General features: G+C 37.2%; 1 protein-coding gene across 1 annotated transcript in view; it reads right to left on the reverse strand.

Moving 5' to 3' along the window:
- Positions 1 to 21423, reverse strand: part of LAMA1 (laminin subunit alpha 1) — a 96586-nt gene that overhangs the window by 50723 nt on the left and 24440 nt on the right. The window contains exons 4-14 of the mRNA XM_077784268.1: positions 17432 to 17674; positions 14164 to 14343; positions 11308 to 11397; positions 10741 to 10858; positions 9505 to 9683; positions 7897 to 8002; positions 7267 to 7427; positions 4305 to 4445; positions 3157 to 3330; positions 1739 to 1840; positions 818 to 1029 (exon numbers count right to left, since the gene is read on the reverse strand). Of these exons, the coding sequence (XP_077640394.1) occupies positions 818 to 1029; positions 1739 to 1840; positions 3157 to 3330; positions 4305 to 4445; positions 7267 to 7427; positions 7897 to 8002; positions 9505 to 9683; positions 10741 to 10858; positions 11308 to 11397; positions 14164 to 14343; positions 17432 to 17674 (1706 nt within the window). The remainder of the gene's footprint in view (positions 1 to 817; positions 1030 to 1738; positions 1841 to 3156; positions 3331 to 4304; positions 4446 to 7266; positions 7428 to 7896; positions 8003 to 9504; positions 9684 to 10740; positions 10859 to 11307; positions 11398 to 14163; positions 14344 to 17431; positions 17675 to 21423) is intronic.

Below are 21423 nucleotides of genomic sequence, written 5' to 3' on the forward strand. Positions count from 1 at the left end.
AAATCTGTACAAACATTATTGACAGGAATTGCTACTAAATGACAAAATATTCACAGAATTTTTTGAGTTGAAAGAGATCATCAAGTCCAGGTCTTAAATAAATGGACCATATTGGATTTGAATCTATAACTTTAGTGTTATTAGCACCATGCTCTAATTAGGGAATAAGGAAGAAAGGCTGTCAGTGAGTGTAAGGAAATTAATTAAGTAAATGATGAAGCTGATTCCCTTGAGAGCAATACAACTTTATTTCTGTATCTTGGAGAAGAGGTGAAACAAAAATCTTTAAGGTCTGATACTGTAAGCATCTGCCAATGCTGCTTTGAGACTATGGAATGATCAGCTAATGCATTGCAGCCTAATTTTCCTATTAAGGATCCCTTAGAGATGAGTCTAAATAACATCCACAAACATACATCAAAAGAAATTACAATCAACGTCTTTATTCACAGGTTTTCAATAGTTAGTGATGGGTTAACTTGCCACATACCCAAAGTAAGCATACTGTAGAGAGTTCTGGAGGCATTTCCCCCTAAAAACAGTAGTCATTGTAATAAGGCTTTTATGCACTCTTACTTTAAAGCAGAAGACAACATCTCTGCTGTCAAATATCTTTAAAATCAAATGTCCCTTACCATACACTCTATATGACTGTATTTTGGGGACAAAGACTGGTCTTAGGAAAAATCAATAAACAACATTTTTTCTAGAAACTATTAACATAAAACTTCAGGAATACTGTCACTAAGAATCATGATTCATATACAGAAAAATAAGAGAAGTAAATAGATTAACTTGAATATTTTATCTCACTTACCTGTACACAGCCTTTTTGGCAATGTTGTAGTTGGCCCTGATCAGAAGATGGGTTACATTTGCCAGAACAGTCATCAACATTTCCCGGTCTATTGCCTTTTTTGTATTAAAATCTATGAAATTCTCTGACACAAGTCTCACTGAATTAGAATACTCCTCATATGGCTGTAATGATAAGCCTGCTGCTCTTGTACTCAGAATCTGCCTGTTACCCTGAAATTGAAGGACAAGAGAAAATATTTTCCATATTTGCATGTAAATATTATTAAGCAATAACATTTAGTGTTAAATACACATCCATGTAACACAGAGAAGAGGGAATCAAATTAAATTCCTTACATTAAGAAAAAGTAAGTAAAAGGTCAACACTTTCTGTGGCTTCAAGACCACAATCCCGTTCTCTCTCAATTCACAAACTTCAGAAATCTTTTGCAAAATAATAAACTGAGTTGCAAAAATTAAATATCTCTACAAAACAGAATCTCCTTTCTCCTCTATTCTATTGCTAGTACATAAAAAAAAATGCTTTTGGAGATGGCTGGATTCAGTATAGACCCTTACTTTTTAATTGCAACATAAATCTAGAAAAGTAAGCAATCAGCAAGAACACTCACCTATTTCATAAGCATAAGTCTTTCCAGTTTATTGCAGTTTGTTTTGTAAATACAGCTTTGTATATTTGGTAATAAGCAACTCACCCATATACACACAGATTAAATTCTAAGTATTTAGCATTTAAAACTAGTATTGTATATCTACAATTTCTGACAAATGGATTAAGAAATGAGAGAAATTATAAGAATACTTTGATAGTGACGTTTAAGGGAACTTAAAACTACTACTATAGAAATTATTTTATTTTTTAACACCTTCATAGATTCTTAATAACATCTGAATAGTAACAAGCTGAAAAAAAACCCACCTGAATGATGACATCCACACTAGACACTATATCACTGTCCACACTCTCCATTGGAATGTCATAAGATACTGTATACTTCAAGTCTCCACTAAAAGCTGTAAGCTGAAACAACAAAAAACAAAGCCTTAACAACACAATAACCTCCAACCAACACAAAGAAGTTACATGGGTCAGTACAATGTCCAAATTATAAGACAACTGTAGGATTACAAACACCATTTTACAGAAAAAGCGTAATGTGCCGTGAGTGTCAGCACAGAAACAAGACCCGGCTTGCTGCTGTGCAGGTGGTGAGAGCTAGCTCAAGGCTTTACAGGTGATTCAGATAAGTGCCCTCATTCAGTGAAACACTAACAGAACTCTAAACAGACAGCTGAGGTGTACAATATAATCCTAGCCAAGGGGTACAGCATATAGGAATTTTTCACATTCCATATCTGACTCCAGTTCTGGGCCTCCCAGTACAAGAGATAGATACTGAAAAATACATACTGAAAAGAGTCCAGCAAAGGGCCACTAAAATGATTAAGAGCTTGAAGCATCTTTCATATGAGGAAAGACCAAGAGTAGCAGGACTGTCCCACCTACAAAAGGCTCAGAGAGATCGTATCAATATATACAAACATCTTAAGAGAGGGTACACAGAGGATGGAGCTGGGCTTTTTTCAATAGTGCCCTGTGCCAGGAAAAGAGGCAGTGGGCACAACCTGAAATACAGGAGGTTCCTGCTGAACATCAGAAAACACTTATTGTGAGGCTGCCTACACAGTGGCACAGGTTGCTCAGAGAGGTTGTGGAGCCTCCATCCTTGGGCATACTCAGAAGCAGCTCTCTGATTATGGTACTTGTTAACTGCTCCAGGTGCTCCTGCTTGAGGACAGAGACTGGGCAAGATGACCCCCAGAGGTCCCTTCCAACCTCAGCTATTCTGTGATTCTGCTGCAAAAACTAGGACACCTAGTTACTAGAGCTTTAGCTAGTAAACAGGGAAAAAATTAAAGACTAGTTGTTTGGAAACACAAGATGGCTAAGAAGCAGGCAAGAGATTTTAATGGTTCCATCTACTGTTCTTGGACAAGGCATTAAGGGCGTATGTTTTGGGATAAAAACCAAGTGCATGGGAAATGAGCATATAAATCAGTAACAGTCAAGAAAGATTATATCATGTCAGGGATAGGCAGGGAAGGAAGTGGAGAGATGATGGAAGGAAGTGGATGAACTCAAAGTGCAAAAAGAGGGTACTGGGAATATCTGCACAGGAACATTCTGATTAGAAAAGCAGAGATACAGTGAGAAGTTTGGTTATACTGAGCTTTATGCGTAATATTTAATTACAGAAACCATATATTTAGAGCGATAGGTTATGCTCAAGACAGAGAGCCTATGAAGGAGTTTTGACTTCTTAGCTGAGTACTTACTTTATTTCCTAGATATGCCTCAGGTGCTGACCAGTAATAAGTGTTTTTCAGTACTTTCACAGCCTCAGTGTTGTTAATACTTATTTGATGGGGTCCATCAAACTGGCTTCGCTGAGGCTGCACACTCCTTTCTTTGTACAGATCAGTAACGAGCCATCCAGTCATGTCTGAAATCTACAATAGTAATATTAATGGCAGTCAGGCAGTTGTGCCACTGAGAAAGTGTTCACCTCTTCATAGGTATTCACTCAAATTGCTGGATCTGAAACACTTCCATTAGCCAAGTCTGATACCAAGATATGCAAATATGTATATGTTCAGACTAGGATGGTCTCCACTTCTATTTGACAGGAACAAAAATATAATTAGTGCAATTTCCATCCTTCCAACAATATTAACATTACACCTATGCAGCTCCCTGAGACAGAAATGCAGAATTTCAAAGGCTTCAAAGCCAATTGTCCCCATTTATATATAGGGCTGAGCTGGAGGAAAGCAAAAACTACAGCCCCAGAAGAGGGACCAAGATGAGAGAACTTTGTTCTTCTCACAGAAAGAGTTTTTTATTCAATCATCTTAGAATTTCAGTCAATTTGATATGTTGTCCTCCCTTTTTTTCACACACAAAACAAAAGAACAAAGTGTAGCTAGCTCTGCAAAGACACATAAGGTGGGAAAAGAGTGGCCCCAAAGCCCCATAACTTAAGAACTTTCTAATCAGAAAACAGTGATATTTATAAACACTGTTTACTAAGAAACAGTACTGGCCATATTGCCAGAGGTCCAATAGCCTTGTCCATTAGGTATGAGACCAAGGAAAGAGGTTTGGGCTTATCTCTTCAGCATGAAAAAAAAAAAAAAAACAACTTTAACAGTCAGAAAAAAATTCATTTTTCCAATGCATTATTGCAGCCTTCATTACCCAATGCTTCTGATACTACTGCAAGTCAGCAGGGCCAAAGCCTGCACTGGGATGACTTGCTGATTACCTCAGAACTGCCCAATGATACTAAAAATCCATTCTCTGTAAGGAGACATACCAGAATCTGAAGTTAAGTTGGGCACATGTCAAAGAGTACATGTCAAATAGTACATTTTGCAGCTGCCTGAAGAAAGAATATTAGGTCATGGACATAACATTTAAATACCTGACTGATGGGCCATGTAAGACTGTCACAGACATCAGAAACACCAAAGCAAAAACACTCTGTGCAGCCCTGAGGATTTCTTTCTTGCAAATTGTAGAATCCTGGTTTACAGAGATCACAGTTTTCACCTTCTACATTTTCCTGTCAAAGGCATATAACATTTGGTTCACATCAGCATTATTATGGTAACAAATACCATGGATTAGGTGGGATTTAGGCATAACAGCATTCAGAAGGTTGTAAAAGAAAACACATTTCAGCACAGCAGGATTATTGAATAATACTCAGAGCTTAAAACTGAAACTGATTGGAAAAATTCATCAGAATTTGCCAGTTCATCAAAATCTAAACAAGCCCCAGCAAGGGTTCTATTGTAGTAAAATTTCAATACACAGGCAGGGTTTGAAAAAACGTCTGCCAGCTTGCCAGTCTACTTCTCTTGTAGCTTGACTTTGTAGATTGCTCTGGATAAAAGATCTCATGCTTTCTGAATCCAGATGGATTACCTTTCAGATATCTCACCAGACAGAACCCAGAACCCTTTTGGTGAAAGGCCAGGCTCTAGGAGCCACTACAGCCAGCTTCAAGACAATAGTTTCTCAGCCCTCTCTTAATATTTATGCTGTGATGCCCACTACTGCTGCTACCTCTTCCTGGAAGAACACCACATTTGCTGGCTGGCAACTCTTCCACCCAATATGCTCTGGGGCTAAGGTCCAGAAACTCCTGCTCCAGAAGTAGAGATGCTCCACTCTCTTAGCTCCTTTCACTGGTCTTCTGCCATGCAAATTGGGTAGTTCAGAGTATATAGCTACAGACCTTTTTCAATGCAGTATTTACAGGGAATAAAAAAGTCCAAAATGGTGTACCAATATTTTTCCTCATAAAATTTGTGCAGGAAATATGTGGCTATTTCTTCAAAAAAAGTTTAAACAATTGCTACTGACAAAGAAACCAGCAGAGAAAATATATAATAATTACCCACAAAGCTGGGCAAATAGCAGATCTCCATGGGCATTTCCACACACTAAGATACAGAACATTTCCTACTGCCAAGGACAAAATTCTTATAGTGTTCTGACTTCATATCAGGACAAGACCTGAAAACACACCACTCTCCAGTCTCAACTTTCGGTTTCAATTATGGAAAAACTCCAGTATAAATGCAAAAAGAACTTTACAGAACACCTCACAAAGTTCCCTGATACATATGGTTAGGACACTAGGACCACAAGGCACCCATGTGAAGAACTGTCTTACTGTTTTGAAGAGGCTTATACAAGCTCTGCATTACCATGTGAAATCCAAAGCTTGTGGACCAAAATCTGCTTTCAGAAGCAGTTAACAGGGTACCTTCACTTCAGTCACAAGAATCACTCCAGACTGCAGACTTATATCAGATCTGGTCCTGTGGAGCATATTTCAGGCTCACCAGAGAGAAATCTGAGACTTCCAACTGTCTTTCCTTCTGGAACAGTGTTTGGCATGTCAGATTACATCAGACCTCCCTACACAGCCAGATTACATGTTTTTGTAAGCAAAGTACAACCTGTGTTGGCAAAGCACACTAATAATTTATGATCTCCAGTTCTGATTCAAAGGTTGAGGATGGCTGTTTCTATTTTCTCATATGCAAACTTGGGAAAAATCTCAGGCAAATTGTCCCAAGATAATGAGAACTTAAAATCGTGGATGTTTACAGAAATAGTTTTTGTATGCTCTTTTATTTCTCAGTCTTCAAGATAGATTTGGATCATACATTTCACTATCTAACATTATTAGACAGAAATTATTTATTTCTTAATGAAAAATAAAAATCTTACCCAATGATTAGACCTCAAGAGCTGTGTTTCAGGAAAGATCAAGTATCACAAAATGTACTACATAAAAAAAGAATAGAGTCTGCAAAGGCTTAGAAATCCTGTCTCTTTCATTTGGAGCACACAACTTTTCTCCTTTCATCTCCGTAGGTGGTCCACTGGCTACTGACAGTCTTTGATATCGGGCCTAAAAATTCTGTATGCCAGGCTCACGCCCGATGAAAAGGGGCAGTTTCTAGTCCAGTTTATACCGAAATTTTCACTAGTTAGCTGCATTGGCTGATAGATACAGTGTTACCCTAGCTCAAAATCAGGCACTTTCATATTTAAATTGGTGATTGGAGCCATTTTGTTTTTCCAGAGTCTTGCTATTAATATAGGTTTGATTTTTCAGATCAGATAAATTATGCAAAAGGACTAAATTCTCAGAAGAATTGTCAAGCAAACCATGTTATCTTTGGCTCCTGTTCACTATCATATTTGGCAACAAATACATAAACTACTCTAACATTTGGTACAGAAAATTAAGTAACTTCTTTAAATATTAGCACAACTTTTTAATAAAATTCAGTGGAATCTACAGCTGCAAGAAATTTTAAGAGGTTTGGACATTTACCAAAAAATAAAATGTTGCAAAATATTTTAAATATTTTTATGGTTTATATTTTGTAATTGAATAATTAAACCGTATTTCATACATATGTCTAGTGCAAGTATTCCAATAGTTCTTTCCAAATGCCTGCTGTTTCTTTACACAAAGCAGATGTTTTAAACACAAAATTTGTTTACAAGCAATCAGTGGCTTTGAAGAGAAATGTCAGCTTATTCCTAAAATCAAACCCAGCTAGGCATGCTCACTCACTATGGCTGCCTCACACATGTACAGGTTTTATTTAATTTTAATGTCAATCTGGCACATAATTATAGAAAATGTTGTATTAGTAACATACAGAACTACTCAACAAAAAATACCATATTTTTCAGTACAGAGAATAATTAGTAGTTTTGAGTTCCAGGCTGCCAGGTGTACAACAGGTTACATCTTATAAAGGAAATGGTGTCCACAGTAAATGAAATAATTTCGCTATTAAAAAGGAGCTAACAGACCACAGATTGAACAAAACTGGAAGTTTAGTACTCACTTTGCAAAGACAAGGTTCCGTGCATGGATCTTCATTGATGCTACCAACCAGGCTGCAGTTACAACGCAGGCAGTTTGGGTAACCTCGATACCCAAATGCACAATGATCACATTTTTCTCCTGCATAACCTTCCCTGCACTGACACTGGCCTGGCCAAGTCCCTTGAATAGCAAAAGTAGAGAAAAAAAGAGCAGACAATAGGTGGATTCAAGATATCTCAGAGGGTACAAAAAATTTATCATTCCTTTTTTATTACACTCCATATGTCATATTCCAAATATATGTGGCACAAGGTCAATCTCACCATTTGTTTTTCACATTTAAAGAATCAAATGCACAGAAATTGCAGCTAAATGAATTTTGTTAGAGCTGTAACAGCATTCACAAACAACAGTGCTAGATCTCAACACTTCACATTGTTTTACACAGTAGGAGCCCACAATCCCCATAGGAGAACACATTCAGGAACCTGACATACCTTAAAATAATGAAATTGCGTTATGCCTCAGCCTCACCTTCCCAAAGTGATACCTAAAAGGCAGCCATTCAAAGGTAGCTAGTGTTCCCTCAACCTCAGTGACCTCCAACCAGACTTGAAGTTTAGGGAAAAGGCACTTGCTGCTTCCTTACCATGCTGAGAGTCAGAATGGTGCTCATCTTTAACACAGACAGAACTCAGAGAGCCAAGAGGGTCGCAGTCACAGGGATAGCAGGGGTGATCCTCATAGGGAGAAACCTATAAAATAAAAGTTTACTGGCAAATTCTCAAATTATTAACTGGGAACAGTAAAGTTACATCCGTTTCCTGTCTTCAATCACCAAAGCTAAAACAAATAAAGACTGGAAAAAGATAATATGGGGCAATAGATAAAGGGACTAGTCTAACTTTAGCAAGCAGAAGGATCAAGGGATTGCAGTCTAGAAAAAGCTTAAATGTGGCAACAGAAGCTGATCTTCAATAGCACAAAGACATAGTAACTGCTAATGGCTGGAAGCTGAAGTCTGACACATTCAGTATAAATAGACATTTTTTTAAAGTAACAGCAATTAACCACTGTGAAGGTTTGCCAAAAGGTATGGAAATGTTTAAGACAAGTGTGGATGCTTTTTGCAAAGACATTCTGGTTCAAAGAGGAGGGAAATTGAAGAAATCCTTGGCTCTGTGTTCAATGGAAGGACAGCTTATCTGTTAATAAAGACTCATTCTGACTTCATGATCTATAAATCTTTGAAATATGAGGCAGTGCAAATCATATGGCAAGATTCTATTTTTTTTTTTTTTTGCAAAGAAAATTGTCCTTTGAGGTGCTTTACCTGTAAAGCAAATCAGTAATGACCTCACATTTAATGAGTTGATCGAATGCCTTTCTTCAATGCATCTTACAACAACTCTGAGACAATCTCTGACTTAAATTTATTTCTTTGGATGAGCTGTACCTGCTGTCTATCTATAATGCTATGGACTCACCCTTGCCCTCTGCACCAATTTATGTCAGATTTTTAAAGTATGGGTTTTTCAAACTATGCATGAACCTATTAAAGCAAGACCATATGGAGTAGAAACTTAGTTCTTAATGTCTCATTATAGAGAGACCTCTAACACTGCAGTTGCATGTGATGTTAGTTATGTAAGTTCATATGGTTAACTCTGTCAGACACATCTTAACAAATGTCTTGTAGGGTTTGTGACCTCTTTCCAAAGAGTGACACTGGAAACTACACTCAGAGAGCTTAAGTTCTGCAACAATCATATCAAGAAGAGCATTTGTTGCAACATCTCATGAGCCAAAGATATCTCATCTTCAAGCCAGGTTCTTTTTAACACTGATTGAGATGGGCTGATACAGCATGGTACACAATTTTTGCACTTTTGAAGACAGTGAAACTTTAGTACTTTGGACCTTCTTAGAGCTTTACCCACAGGAGATTTCCTGTGTACATGATTTCCTATCAGAACATGTATATTTGCACACTAGGATATCAAGTCATCTTCTCTTATAATTTTCTTCTGCAACATCTTGACTTGCCCTCCTGCACACCTAGACAAGCATTTTGGTTCTTTCTGAAAGTTTTGGTATTAAGTAATTTACAAAAAAAAAGCCCAAAAAACACTTCTATTATTCTTAGCTATTCTGCAACTAATAAAAAAAACAATATATTAATCACAATCAGCTGAAATAGGCATGATACCATGTTATAATTCACCAAAATATTAGAATGGTATTTTCTACATCTTACTTTGTGTGGTCTAAAATATCCATCAGCACACATTTCACAGTTGATCCCAGTAGTATGTTGAGTACAGTTTAAACACACACCACCTCCTATAAATTGGCCATGAATATCCATGCTCCTTTTCTGATCTGCAATACTCTGGTTGTAATAACAATCTTCTGCTTTGTTATGACAGTTACATTCTGAGAAAGAATGGAAAAGAAATAAATTTTTTTCTTATTCACACTGTGTAACATTTCCTATAATACTGACATTTTTTTCAGAGTTGAAAATGTAAGTGGAGGAGCCTATGAATTGAGCTCAAAAGTGTGCTTTTTCCCTTTAGCCATGCCACATGCTTAATCAGATATAATACATTATATTTCTTATCAAGTAAGCAAATTTTAAAACCACTATTATAATTTTAACAGCACTGTTTTTAGAAGTATTCTGTATATCCTACTACACCAATTTTGTCAGGACTGTTGTTGACAATGATGTGTGCAATTAGCAATAACTGTTACTTCTTCTGTCCTCTGCATTACAGATAAAAACCTGACTAATTCTTGTCTTATTTGTATGATAGATGAAATCTGAGAAGTCAACAAAGAAATACCTAAGTATAAATTTTATTTAGTTTAAAGAGTGATGACTTATGCAAAGATTTCAACTAAAAAGACTTCTTTTCCATCTGAAATTTTAACTTTTATCCAATAGGTTCTTAATTGTCTGCAGCTTGTGCTATGCATTAGTAATGTGAAGTGAGAAAATGCACCAACTAGCCCTAGCAACACGTTCAGCCACACTGGCACAGCCTAAGTCAATCTATCAGACAATCTGAAGTGTAATTGGCCTATAAGGAGTTTCTTTCAAAACATTTGCTATCAGAACAAAGTTCTTCATATGACAAAATTGATGATCAGCTGATGAAATTTGCATTTCAAGTAGCTAACAAAATAATTGATGCAAATCTGCTAGTTTCTACAGGAGTACAGTAAATCCCAAGCCCCTTTGAAAAAGAGATTCTGGAAGCTATACTACATGACAACTCCACTAGCCAAGGAGTCACACTGAACAATTATGAAAAATCATCTGAACATTTATGATTAGAAGTAGGTTCTCTACCTCTGAACAATCCCATGAAGACAGTTAATAGTTTGTAGCTTTTTCTGGGGAACCAGTACAGATCTGTATGAAAGCAACCTCAACAAGAGAATAGTAAGACTTCATGAAACTACCTAAATTCCTGTGCATACTTACTCTCACATTTGTTCCCAGCAGAAAGGGTTCCTGGTCTCCACGGTTTTTGGTGGTAGCCTGGACAGCACTTGTTACAGCTCTCTCCACACGTGTTGTGTTCACACTGGCACTGCAATTTCTAAGAATAAAAAAAAATCCACTTTCTTGAAATATTTTTTAATGGAAAATTTAATAAATTTTGCCAAAAGTCTGCTCAGTATCAATCTTACTCCAAAAAATGGCATGATCCAAAAACACCCAACAAGTGGCACTGAACTACTCTACCATGATACATCAACTAGTAGGAAATAGCCTTTCCAGAGCAGGAGGAAAAAATCTCCTGTGTTGCATGACAGATTGTGTGTTGTGCCCTTTGAATTGTTTAAATTCAATGCCAAAGAAGAAGAGTTAACTTCAAGAAAGTTACACTACAAAACTCAGATATGCTTGCTCCGAAAAAAAAATATAGTACCCATCATAAGATTTATTTTAGCTTCCTCTTTTTCATTCTCCTTAAGTTTTTTGTTTTTTTTTTTATCACTTTAATTTGAAAAGCTGTTTTGCAAAAATAATGAGATTAAAGAATACCTTTGTGATTTCATCCAGTGGGCAGCTTCGAGCATGGCCATAACAAATACACATGCCACCAACAGAGATGTCCTTTATTGAATAGTAGTACTACAAAAAAACAAAGGTGAGAAATGTATGAATAAAAGACATTTACATGTATTCACATTTCCCTGCCCTATTCTGCAAAATGAAGTGCCAGCATTCAACTGTTCTGTGTAAATAAAAGAACTACTTGAAAATATTTGCCATTTGGGGAAGCCTTCTAATTTTGAGAGTTTTATTTGTCCCATGCTTTTCCCTGTTGGTATGAAACACTAATTGACTTTTAAGTATGTATGTAAAATTCCTCAGCTTTGAGATAGACCACCAAATGTGACCTCAACTGAAATGTACTTGCAAAAAAAAAAAAAAAAAAAATCTTTTTTTTCACTTTACAAGAAGCCATAAAGCATAAAAAATTGCCATATTTTAGAGTCAGTCTGGGGACTAAGAGTATGCTTCCTCTTCCTTAAAATGGGAACTCTCCCTCCCTTAAAACCACTTTGCACGCTCATTTTCAGACCAGCTTTTGGTACTACTGTGTGGCCAATGAAATCTTCTATCCAAACTCTTAGCTTAAAAATTGTGGATACAGCAGAATACTATCCATTAATATTGCCAGGTGGTGAGCAGAAACAACATACATAAGGAAAGGATTTAATTTTCAAGGCAAAGAGGAGGCAGGAAATGACCATCTGGGTTCAGTTACAGCTGCAGTATCAACATTGTTGGCCTGTTTGTATCCTGGGAAGTATGTACTACAGGGGAATGAAAAGAAACTCTTTTTGAGGATACTTCTAAGGGAAGAGTTCAATGCTCTTGGACCTAGCAACCCTAATGTCAGCTGGTTCAGGAAGAGAGGTAGCCCTGGGTGGTCAGACATGCTGACTCCTGAACTGTTATTTCTTTGAAGGTTCTTGGAGTTGGAGCAAAACTATCTTCTCTGATTTCATACTTATTTTTTTATGGTCTTAAATTTCTTATGATCACTATTTTGGGAGGATTTTTAATGTTACAGGCTTGAACTACAAAAGTCATTCAGGGGCTTACTATGAGCAGTCAGTCCTAAACTACAAAGGATGCTCAGGCTGAGAAAGGGAGAGGACAGAAGCAGAATTTAATTTCTCACTGCATTCCCTGCTATATCTCCTTTGTCTTATTTTCTGCCATTGTATGGCTCACAGCAGCTGTGTGCAACTTGGAGTTGAATGAGAAACCAGTGACAATCAAATGCTACAGACAGAAGTAAATAAAAAAGAACACAGAAATAAAGGTGCTGTTGAATACTTAGAATCTGAATTGGCCATTTTTCAAGACTACATACAGGAAACAAAAGATAATTGGTATCAACAACCATAACAAACTCTTCAAAGCCAATAAAAACAGCATCCAAAAAGTTGGAAACAGTTTTGTTACAGCTGGTTGCACAGCAAAGTGAGACTCAAGGTGAGACATCAGGATTTGGGAAACCTGGCTAACATGTGTAGTTCTTCATGTAAAACTGCACTAAGCAGTGCTAGGTGGATAAGTACTAACCCCCGAATTGCACCGCTGTGTATGTTACAAAACCGGTGGCAATGCTTGTTCTTCAAATTCTTGTTTCCCAGCTGTATGTTTGCATTCTTCCATGTCAAACTTTTCTTTTTGGGATGTGTGTCTTGATATGCCAATACTGTCAATAGATTTAAATATCAACCAGCCTGCTCTGTGGGAACATCTTACCTTTCAGGCTGTGTGTTTCCCTATTGCCAGTAAAGCACAGCTGGAGCAGCTGTCCAATACTCTCCTCTTGCAGTCTCCATGCTAGTAATTCCCACTGACAGAAAATGCAAACCATCCAGATTTTACACTTTAAAATACTGTAGTTGAATGGACACCTTGAAATTACCCAACAATCCCTGACCAAATCCAAGTTCCTTCCTCCCTTGTCTACTCAGCTATCTAGACAGCACAAGGATTGTCTGTATCAGAGAAGCCACAAACTGCAAGAATTCTGTTGCTGCACAAGGAAAAGTTGCCTGCAAATGTTTTTCAGGAAAAAGAGCTACAAAGAAAGGGGAAGAGGAAACACTTCTCATGCTCTCCTGTCCTGACAAGAAAGCCTACTTTCACAGAAATACTTGAAGCCTCTGAAGTGTTAACCTATGAGTCATGGGCAAATTAAGATGGTCAAAATTGCAAGATACAAAGCAGAAATCCTTTTCCAGCAGAAAAACTGTTGAGACTTCCAAAGTTAAATTTATGTGAGAACCTGAAGAAGTCAGCCTAAGTGGCTGGGGCTCAGTTTCCACAGTTGCAGTATCAAATCTGGAAATCAGTTAATGCCCTTGGAATTCTATACAAACATTTTACATTAATTTATGAGCTCTAAAGCAATTGACTATAACAGCCTTTATAAAATGACATGAAAATTCACAACAGTAACGTTTTCAAATAATTATGTTTATGAACGAGCACTGGGTCCTGAAATCCATGATACACCACAAAAAGTACTGCAGTGACATCAAGAGCAACCTCAAGGGGCATCAGCTCTATCAGCCAAATCATATTTTGTATTTTGACGATAAAACGCTATAAATACTGCTCCTAGCACAAATCAGTCACACAAACAAATAAAAATAAAACAAATAAAAAACATATTAAAAAGCTTTTTCTAAAAGCTGTTTATGACAAGATATTGTTGCTAATAGTGTCAAAGGCAAGGCAAGAATTATCTAACAACCGATCAGAGTCACTCTGAACGACAAGGATTAAGTACTTCTCCTTCTCAAATAGGTCAGAATAGACCTACTCCCATCAAGCTATACTGAATATATTTATGAATAATCAACTTACCCTTCTGGTAACAATAGGGTCTAGCTCCTTAGGATCATTATGGCTGAGAGTCATGAGGTCAGCATTCAGAGTTCTAATACGCTGCAGTCGCAGGCGAATGTACCGTGCAGAAGTAAATTCCAACAGCTTCTGTGAAGGATCATCAGCACTAGGCCTACCATTGATCAGTGATGTGTGAATCTGGAAAGAAAGGCTGACTTAGTCACAAACATAATTGTGATTCATTTACCACAACAAGCATTAGTCTGAGAATCAAAACCACAAAATTTATCTTGTTTCCCAACAACTCAGGATGGTGACACTTTAAACTACCTAGTACAAACATAGAATTTTCTGAGCTTCCTGAAATTCTTTGATTTCTTCAGCAATGAGAGCAGGACCCAACTACAGCACTGGAATTTCTAGCACACTATGTTTGCTTTTTATTACTTGGGCATCAGAGATTTAAAGATCCAGAAATGTCTGTCACAACCAACTGGCCTCACCTCCCATGTGGCACTTCATTTTACATGGTCTTTCCTGCCTAATATATACTCTCACTAATCAAAAGTAGTGTCTTCAAGCCATGAAATGTAAATTAGGACTCACTTTTTTACTCTCAAGTTAAAAGCTTGAACAGTAGAAATTCTACTGTCTAGAAATTCTACAAGTAGAAATACTGCAACAATGCACTTAAATCTTTATAGAGACTGTAGAGGAATCTTAACAAGCAGAAAAAGGGAGAAACAGAAGGGATACTAAGATACTAAAGAAGAAATACTCTGATTCTCCTTGCACACTGCTAAATTTGGCTAGTATATTTCTTATAAAAGCTATTACTGGCAAAATGTCAGATTTGGCAAAAAAATGTTATTACTGATATCCATATTTAGATATGTTGTCTCTTTACCCTAACAGTTATTTCACATTAAGACACTCCAAGCTGATGGCAGAAAACTGGGATGCTAGCAAATGCTGGATACAAGGCAGACTGGTTTGCTGGGCCATTCTTAAGGGCAGCAGATTAGCCAGAACAAATAACAAAGCCCTAAATATACATATATTTACATATATTTTCCATAGAGTTCCAAGATTCACTAATGCAGGTTGAGATATTCTGTACAGGCAATATTCCTGTCTGACAGACAATCCAGTTACAAAGGAGCAGCCTGTCCTTTGAATGACAGCTTTTATGCATGTGTGTTGATCCTGCTGGAGGGCAGGAAGGCTCCCCAGAGGGATCTGGACTGGCTGGATTCCTGGGCTGAGGCCAATTGGATGAAGTTCAACAAGGTCAAGTGCTGAGTCCTGCCCTTGGGTCACAAAAGCCCCAGGCAGTGCTACAGGCTGGGGCACAGCTGGAAAGCTGCCCAGCAGAAAAGGTCCTGGGGGTGCTGGCTGACAGCAGCTGAACATGAGCCAGCTGTGCCCAGGTAGCCAAGGAGGCTGATGGCATCCTGGCCTGTGTCAGCAGCAGTGTGGCCAGCAGGAGCAGAGCAGTGACTGTCCCCTTGTACTCAGCACTGGTGAGGCTGCACCTCAAATTCTGTGTTCACTTCTGGGCCCCTCAATCCAGGAAGGACATTGAGGTGCTGGAGCATGTCCAGAGAAGGGCAGCAGAGCTGGTGAAGAGTCTGGGGCACAAGTTCTGTGGGGAGCAGCTGAGGGAGCTGGGAGTGTTTAGCCTGGAGAAAAGGAGGCTTGGGGTGATCTTGTCATTCCCTAACTGGACAGGAGGCTGTAGCCAGAGTGGGGGTTGGCCTCTCCTCTCAGGTATCAAGTGATAGAACAAGAGGAAATAGCCTCAAATTGTGCAAGGGAGTTTTAGATGGAAAACTAGGAAAGTTTTTTGCATAGAAAGGACTGTCAAGCATTGGAGAAGATTGCCCAGGGAAATTATGGAGTCACCATCCCTGGAAGGACACATATAGATGTATCACTTTAAGAACATGGTCTAGAAGTGAAGTTGGCAGCGCTGAACTCATACAGTAGTACTCAATGGACCCAGTGACCTTAGTCCTTATTAGTAGGACTAATAGCTGGACTCAATGACCTTAAAAGTCTTTTCCAACCTAAAAGATTCTGAGATTCTCCATAGTAAACAGAAATTTAATTCTGTCATTTTTTTGCGTTACGTTTTTCCATCACCACACTCAAAAAAAAAAAAAAAAAAAAAAAGCAGTGTTTTGATAGTGAAGCCCAATTAATTATGTGTACCACCAGAAAAAAAGAATGAGAAAAAAATGTCACAAAACTGAATTTCTGGCATCCCTGGAGCTGGAGTTGTATGGGCTACTAAATGCACATTACAAGCAACACTGTTGCTATGCAGTGCTATGCAGTCAACCTCCTATACAGTCAAAAAGGGTTTTCTGGTTAATTGTGTGGAGAGACAGGTTTAGGTTTCTTTGTTTCATCTGATCTGTTAGTTTTATGTTGACTATATATTGGCCACATGGTCACAACATTGCAATAAACATTTTATTAAGGTAAGCGTGACTCTACTGAATTTCACTGGGATTTTTTTTGCTGTTAGTTTTAATTTTATGTGAATGGCTACATACTGTCCGATCTATTTTTTATCCAAGAAATAAAAACATATTGATGTCTGTGAAGCTAGGGGTTACTAACACTCTCCATGGGATAACACCACACTTATTATCACGGTCATACATTATAGCCTTCACGATGGAATAACCATTGGTTTTAATGTATCATTTCATTGTGTGGCTGTCTCTCCGTAATAAATTACAGAAGTACCATGAATAGAGTTTGTTAAAAGAAAGGACAATCAACAGCAAGACTGTACAACTTGTAGCCCTTTTAATTATGCTGCATCCTTGAAACAATGCCAAGGCTTGTTTAGGAGTTCCAGCTGTGCCGAGCACTTCAACAGTGTTAGCTGCTTTATCTCACACAACCAGGTGTTCCTAACACAGGAGTTTTCTCTACTAAATGAAAAAAACTGGCAGAACACAGAGCCTCTGTTATAGTTTTTCAGGATAAAGGAACTAATAATTCACAGCTAACAGCACCCATCAAATTATATGGTAAGAGAGAACAAAGAGTTTAGTAATGGGAACACATAGAACCAAAAACACATTTCATCCCAAGATTTAGAAGTTTACTATACTACATGATGTAAAGATAATGTTATTAAAGAAGAATAACAGATCACCTGGTAGTGCTGAGGATGCTAAACTCTGTAACTAACTGCCATTCAAATGTTTTCAAATTGCTATCATTCCATGTCCCTAATCACAAACTGCAACTACAAAAAAACAGATACCTCTCCGTGTTCCAGGGGAACTAGTCTGGAATAATAGGAGGTGCAGATCACTTCATCATCTCTCTTGTAAGTTGGCGGCCCAATTCTTGGTGTAATATTGTAACGAGTTAAACATTCAGTATCACTAATTGCATAGTACTGCCATGGTCTGAACTCTGTGCCATCTATGGAGCGTTCCAAAATCCAGTTTCCAGGTCGTGGAGCATTAGCAGCTTTGATGATGACATATGCAACTTGAAAGACCTGAAAAAAAAATGCAAGAAGAAAATTTTAACACTTCATTGTACTGTGAAACATCACCAGAAGCCAACTGGGTAGGAAATTTAAATTTTAAAAGCAGTTTACAATTTGCGTGGGCAGAGGGTAAAATTTGGTAAAGTAACTCTGGATAAATTTTTTTGCACAAATGTTTGACAAGAGGTCCATCTAATTGTGTCCAGGGCATCAGTTTGTGCTGATGTAATAGCTGAAATCTATATCTACACTGCACATTTCATGATTAGTTGAGTATAACAATCTGTGGGAACTCCTTAGCTTTTCTGAACCACTGAGGGCTTCAAAAAAATGGAGTTTGGTTTGGTTTTCTTGTTTGTGTTTTTGTGCTTGGTTGTTTTCGTAGGATTTCTTATAAATTTAGCCAAAAAAACCTCTTTGGTTTACAATTTAGCAGGGAATGTAATGTTCTCTGTAAGAACATTTCTGATAAACTTTTTATACCCTTTGTTAAAAACCTCTTTGCATTACAATTTCATCCTTTGTTGAAGTTATTTCAGCAGAAGACTACTTGCAGACACTGCTAAAAATACACAGAGACAAATAAGCTGAAAGTGACAAAAAAACCACGCTAAAATAGCTAATATTCTCAAGTAACATTGAGATGTATGTGTATGCAGGTATCTTGACTATTTTTCTAACAACCCAAAGTGAAATCCCATGCACACAACAGGACTGTTCACTTCTGTGAGTAGGCAGGGCAGTAATTAAGTTCATATGATCTTTTAAATTACTTTGTCATGCAGCCAGATAACCTGCACTGGCTCCAAACTCACTGCAGTATCAGACATGAACACTGAAGAGCCCTTACTGCAAAGCCACCATGTTCTCCCTTACCCAGTACCTGCTACATCCCCTCACTCAAAAACTTGCATTTGCAAACTTATAAGACTTCTATATAGGAGTTTAATGTTTCACATACATTGGAGTAACAAGCCAGGTTTAGATGAAAGAAAAATTATGTATTATTCAGCCATCTCAGAGAAATGTATTTCCACTTGAGCAGACAGTCTTGTTGGCTGCTATTATCATCATAATTCCTGCCTGCATGTGCAGTATTAATACTGTGTTGAGCTCCAATCTGGCTGCAGTGAGTTTTTTCATACATTATAAATTTAAATTTAAATTTAAATTTTTAGGACTTTTTTGTTGTTGTTGCAATACAGAGTAAAGCCAGAGCAAGAACAATACTTGCCACATTAAAGCAGGTTTTGATTTTGCCAAATGGGAATATAAACTCACAAAAATAAATAGTAGCTGCATTGGGTATGCAATTCAGGAAACTACTTTTGAAACAAAATATTATTTAAGTGAACAAAGCTTTGATTAGAAGATCTTGCACACACGACAAGGAAAAAAATTTGGTGATACTTATCTTCAAATGATTCACTACGCATAATATCTTTTAAAAATTAAAACAACCTTTTTTATTAAAATCAGACATAACTTAAACTACAATATTCATTTGGTTTGATTTTTGTTACAGGCACTCCAATTTTATCCTGTTAAACAACAGTCAGATACAAACAGAATACTTCTAGTTGTTCCAATAAATATGAAAATTTACAGAAAACAAAGATTTTGCTGTGACCTTTCAGCAAGGCAAGGAGATGCAGGCAAAAGGAGAAGCCAGGTCACTCTTTAACCAGTCTTAGAAATAAAATTCCTCTGGGTTCTGTGAATTCTTTGTTGTTTCACACAGTCTTAAAATTTGATCAAAGTTAAATGAATATCAAGAATTATAGTCCAGCTTCCATGAACAGAAGAGAGTCTTTTAAATAAAACCTACATCATGCCAACAATCTCCAACTGAAAAATAAAAGCCAAAAATACATGGCTTTAAAGGAACAAAGTACACCATCTGGGCAGACTTCAAGCCAAATAACTATATTCTCTACACACAACTCGGATTTCATGGATTCAGTTAGTGGTATTGAGTTTTGCACTCAGTTATAACCAAACAGAACCTGGTGTATCATCATTTCAGTACCCAAAACCCAAAGACACTTGTATGTGACAGGAGTTGCTTGTATGGATATTTTCTCCATCACAGATAAGAATATCACAAAACTATTAGAACTAGAGAAGTTTTATTGACTGGGCTTAGAAACAACTATGTACTTCCAAGTTCCTTTGAAGTCAGTAATCCTTCTCAAATGCATAAAAGATGCAAGTCTGGAACGCAAACCTTTTTCAAATACCCTGGTAAAAAATCTCAAAAACTCTCATATTTTTTTTATTTTTTTCCCACTCTGTTTGCTGTCATCAACTAAACTGCTTCCCTACTTATTACACAGTTGGCTGAACAACAAATGATCCACTTTTGATTACTTTGAGATTTTTCAAGACCCATTATAGTCTGCAGCTGATGTGGCTAGTTTTAAATCCAGTTCCAACTAGGAACAATGAGCTATCCTTCATCACAAACTAACTGCTGCAGTAAAAGGTATTCACAAGATTATGCAAGTTAAACTTATTTTAAATATCAAGTTCCTTGGTAAGGGGGGAGTGGAGGGAAAAGCCAGTTAAATATTAACATTTTCACAACAACTGCACATATTCAATGCACAGTTCAACAAATTACATCTCCTCTCAATGCTTCCATTTACACACATAGCTCACAGGTATCCCATTTTACTTCACAGGTAAATTTACATGATAATGAATATCAATAACTTCAGGAAAATTTGTCAGCCCCTGAAATAATATAGGTTAAATAAATAAATAAAGGATTTTGTAAAAATGTTCTCAGACTGGAGGAGTCACAAGACAACCTACCAGGAGGAGCTTTATTCTCGGGGATTATGTTTCCCAGCAAGGGAATGAAGCTGGAGAAAGGGACAAAGGTGTCCACAGTGCTCACGGATGAAGATGTTTTAAGGAATATCTGTAGGCAGGGATTTTTCAGACCTTCTATTCCACAGACTCTGCAACCAAAGTCTCTTGACCTTGTAATGAAAACTGATTTTCCATGTAAGGAAAAACGATTTTCCTTTGAGCACTTTTTTAAAGAATTTGACTTTTATAAGTTCTTCAAGTTTGAACATCAAAGGCAGTTTCTTATCACTTTCCACGTTCATTCAGTGCCCACCAACCAGCCATGTGATAAACCTGAGCAAGAGCTAATGATTTGTATACTTTTATTTGGCTGTATTACTTTCTCAGAAGTAATTTCCTTATTGAACTACAAGGGTAAAAAGGGCAAGTCAAAGCAAGTTAGCAATTCCCAAGCCATATATTAGAAGTGCCATTTTACAGGTATTTCAATCCTGATTTTTAAAATGGGCCAAATAAACTTCTATTGAAGAAACTTTTTTGTAGCTGAAATGCCAACAAAACAAGAAATTTCTGCTTTAATTAGACTTTCTAAAAACCTTGTTTCTGTGAATGCTGATCCAACAAATGCATCATTCTTGAACACTCTCAGAATAGGAGACTAGATGAAGGAAAGTTTATCAGCTTATATTGTTTACAGAAATATCTTTTTAAGAGATAAAGACAGCTTCCTTCTCTTAGAAACTGTGAAACCTAGCAATTGTTTGCAGTATTTTTCTCTGATGATTCTGTGATGTTAAAAGTGCAAAATACACTAAATCCAGGAGAAATTCTAGTCTCATTAATTATATTTTCCTCAAGATTTTGATTCATTATGTGCAAACATTAATTTGGAATTGAAGGGAAATTTTATTGTAAGAATGTACAGATGAACACCCTGAATC

The sequence above is a fragment of the Lonchura striata genome, chromosome 1 (assembly GCF_046129695.1).
Source record: "Lonchura striata isolate bLonStr1 chromosome 1, bLonStr1.mat, whole genome shotgun sequence".
NCBI classification, from domain to species: Eukaryota; Metazoa; Chordata; class Aves; order Passeriformes; family Estrildidae; genus Lonchura; species Lonchura striata.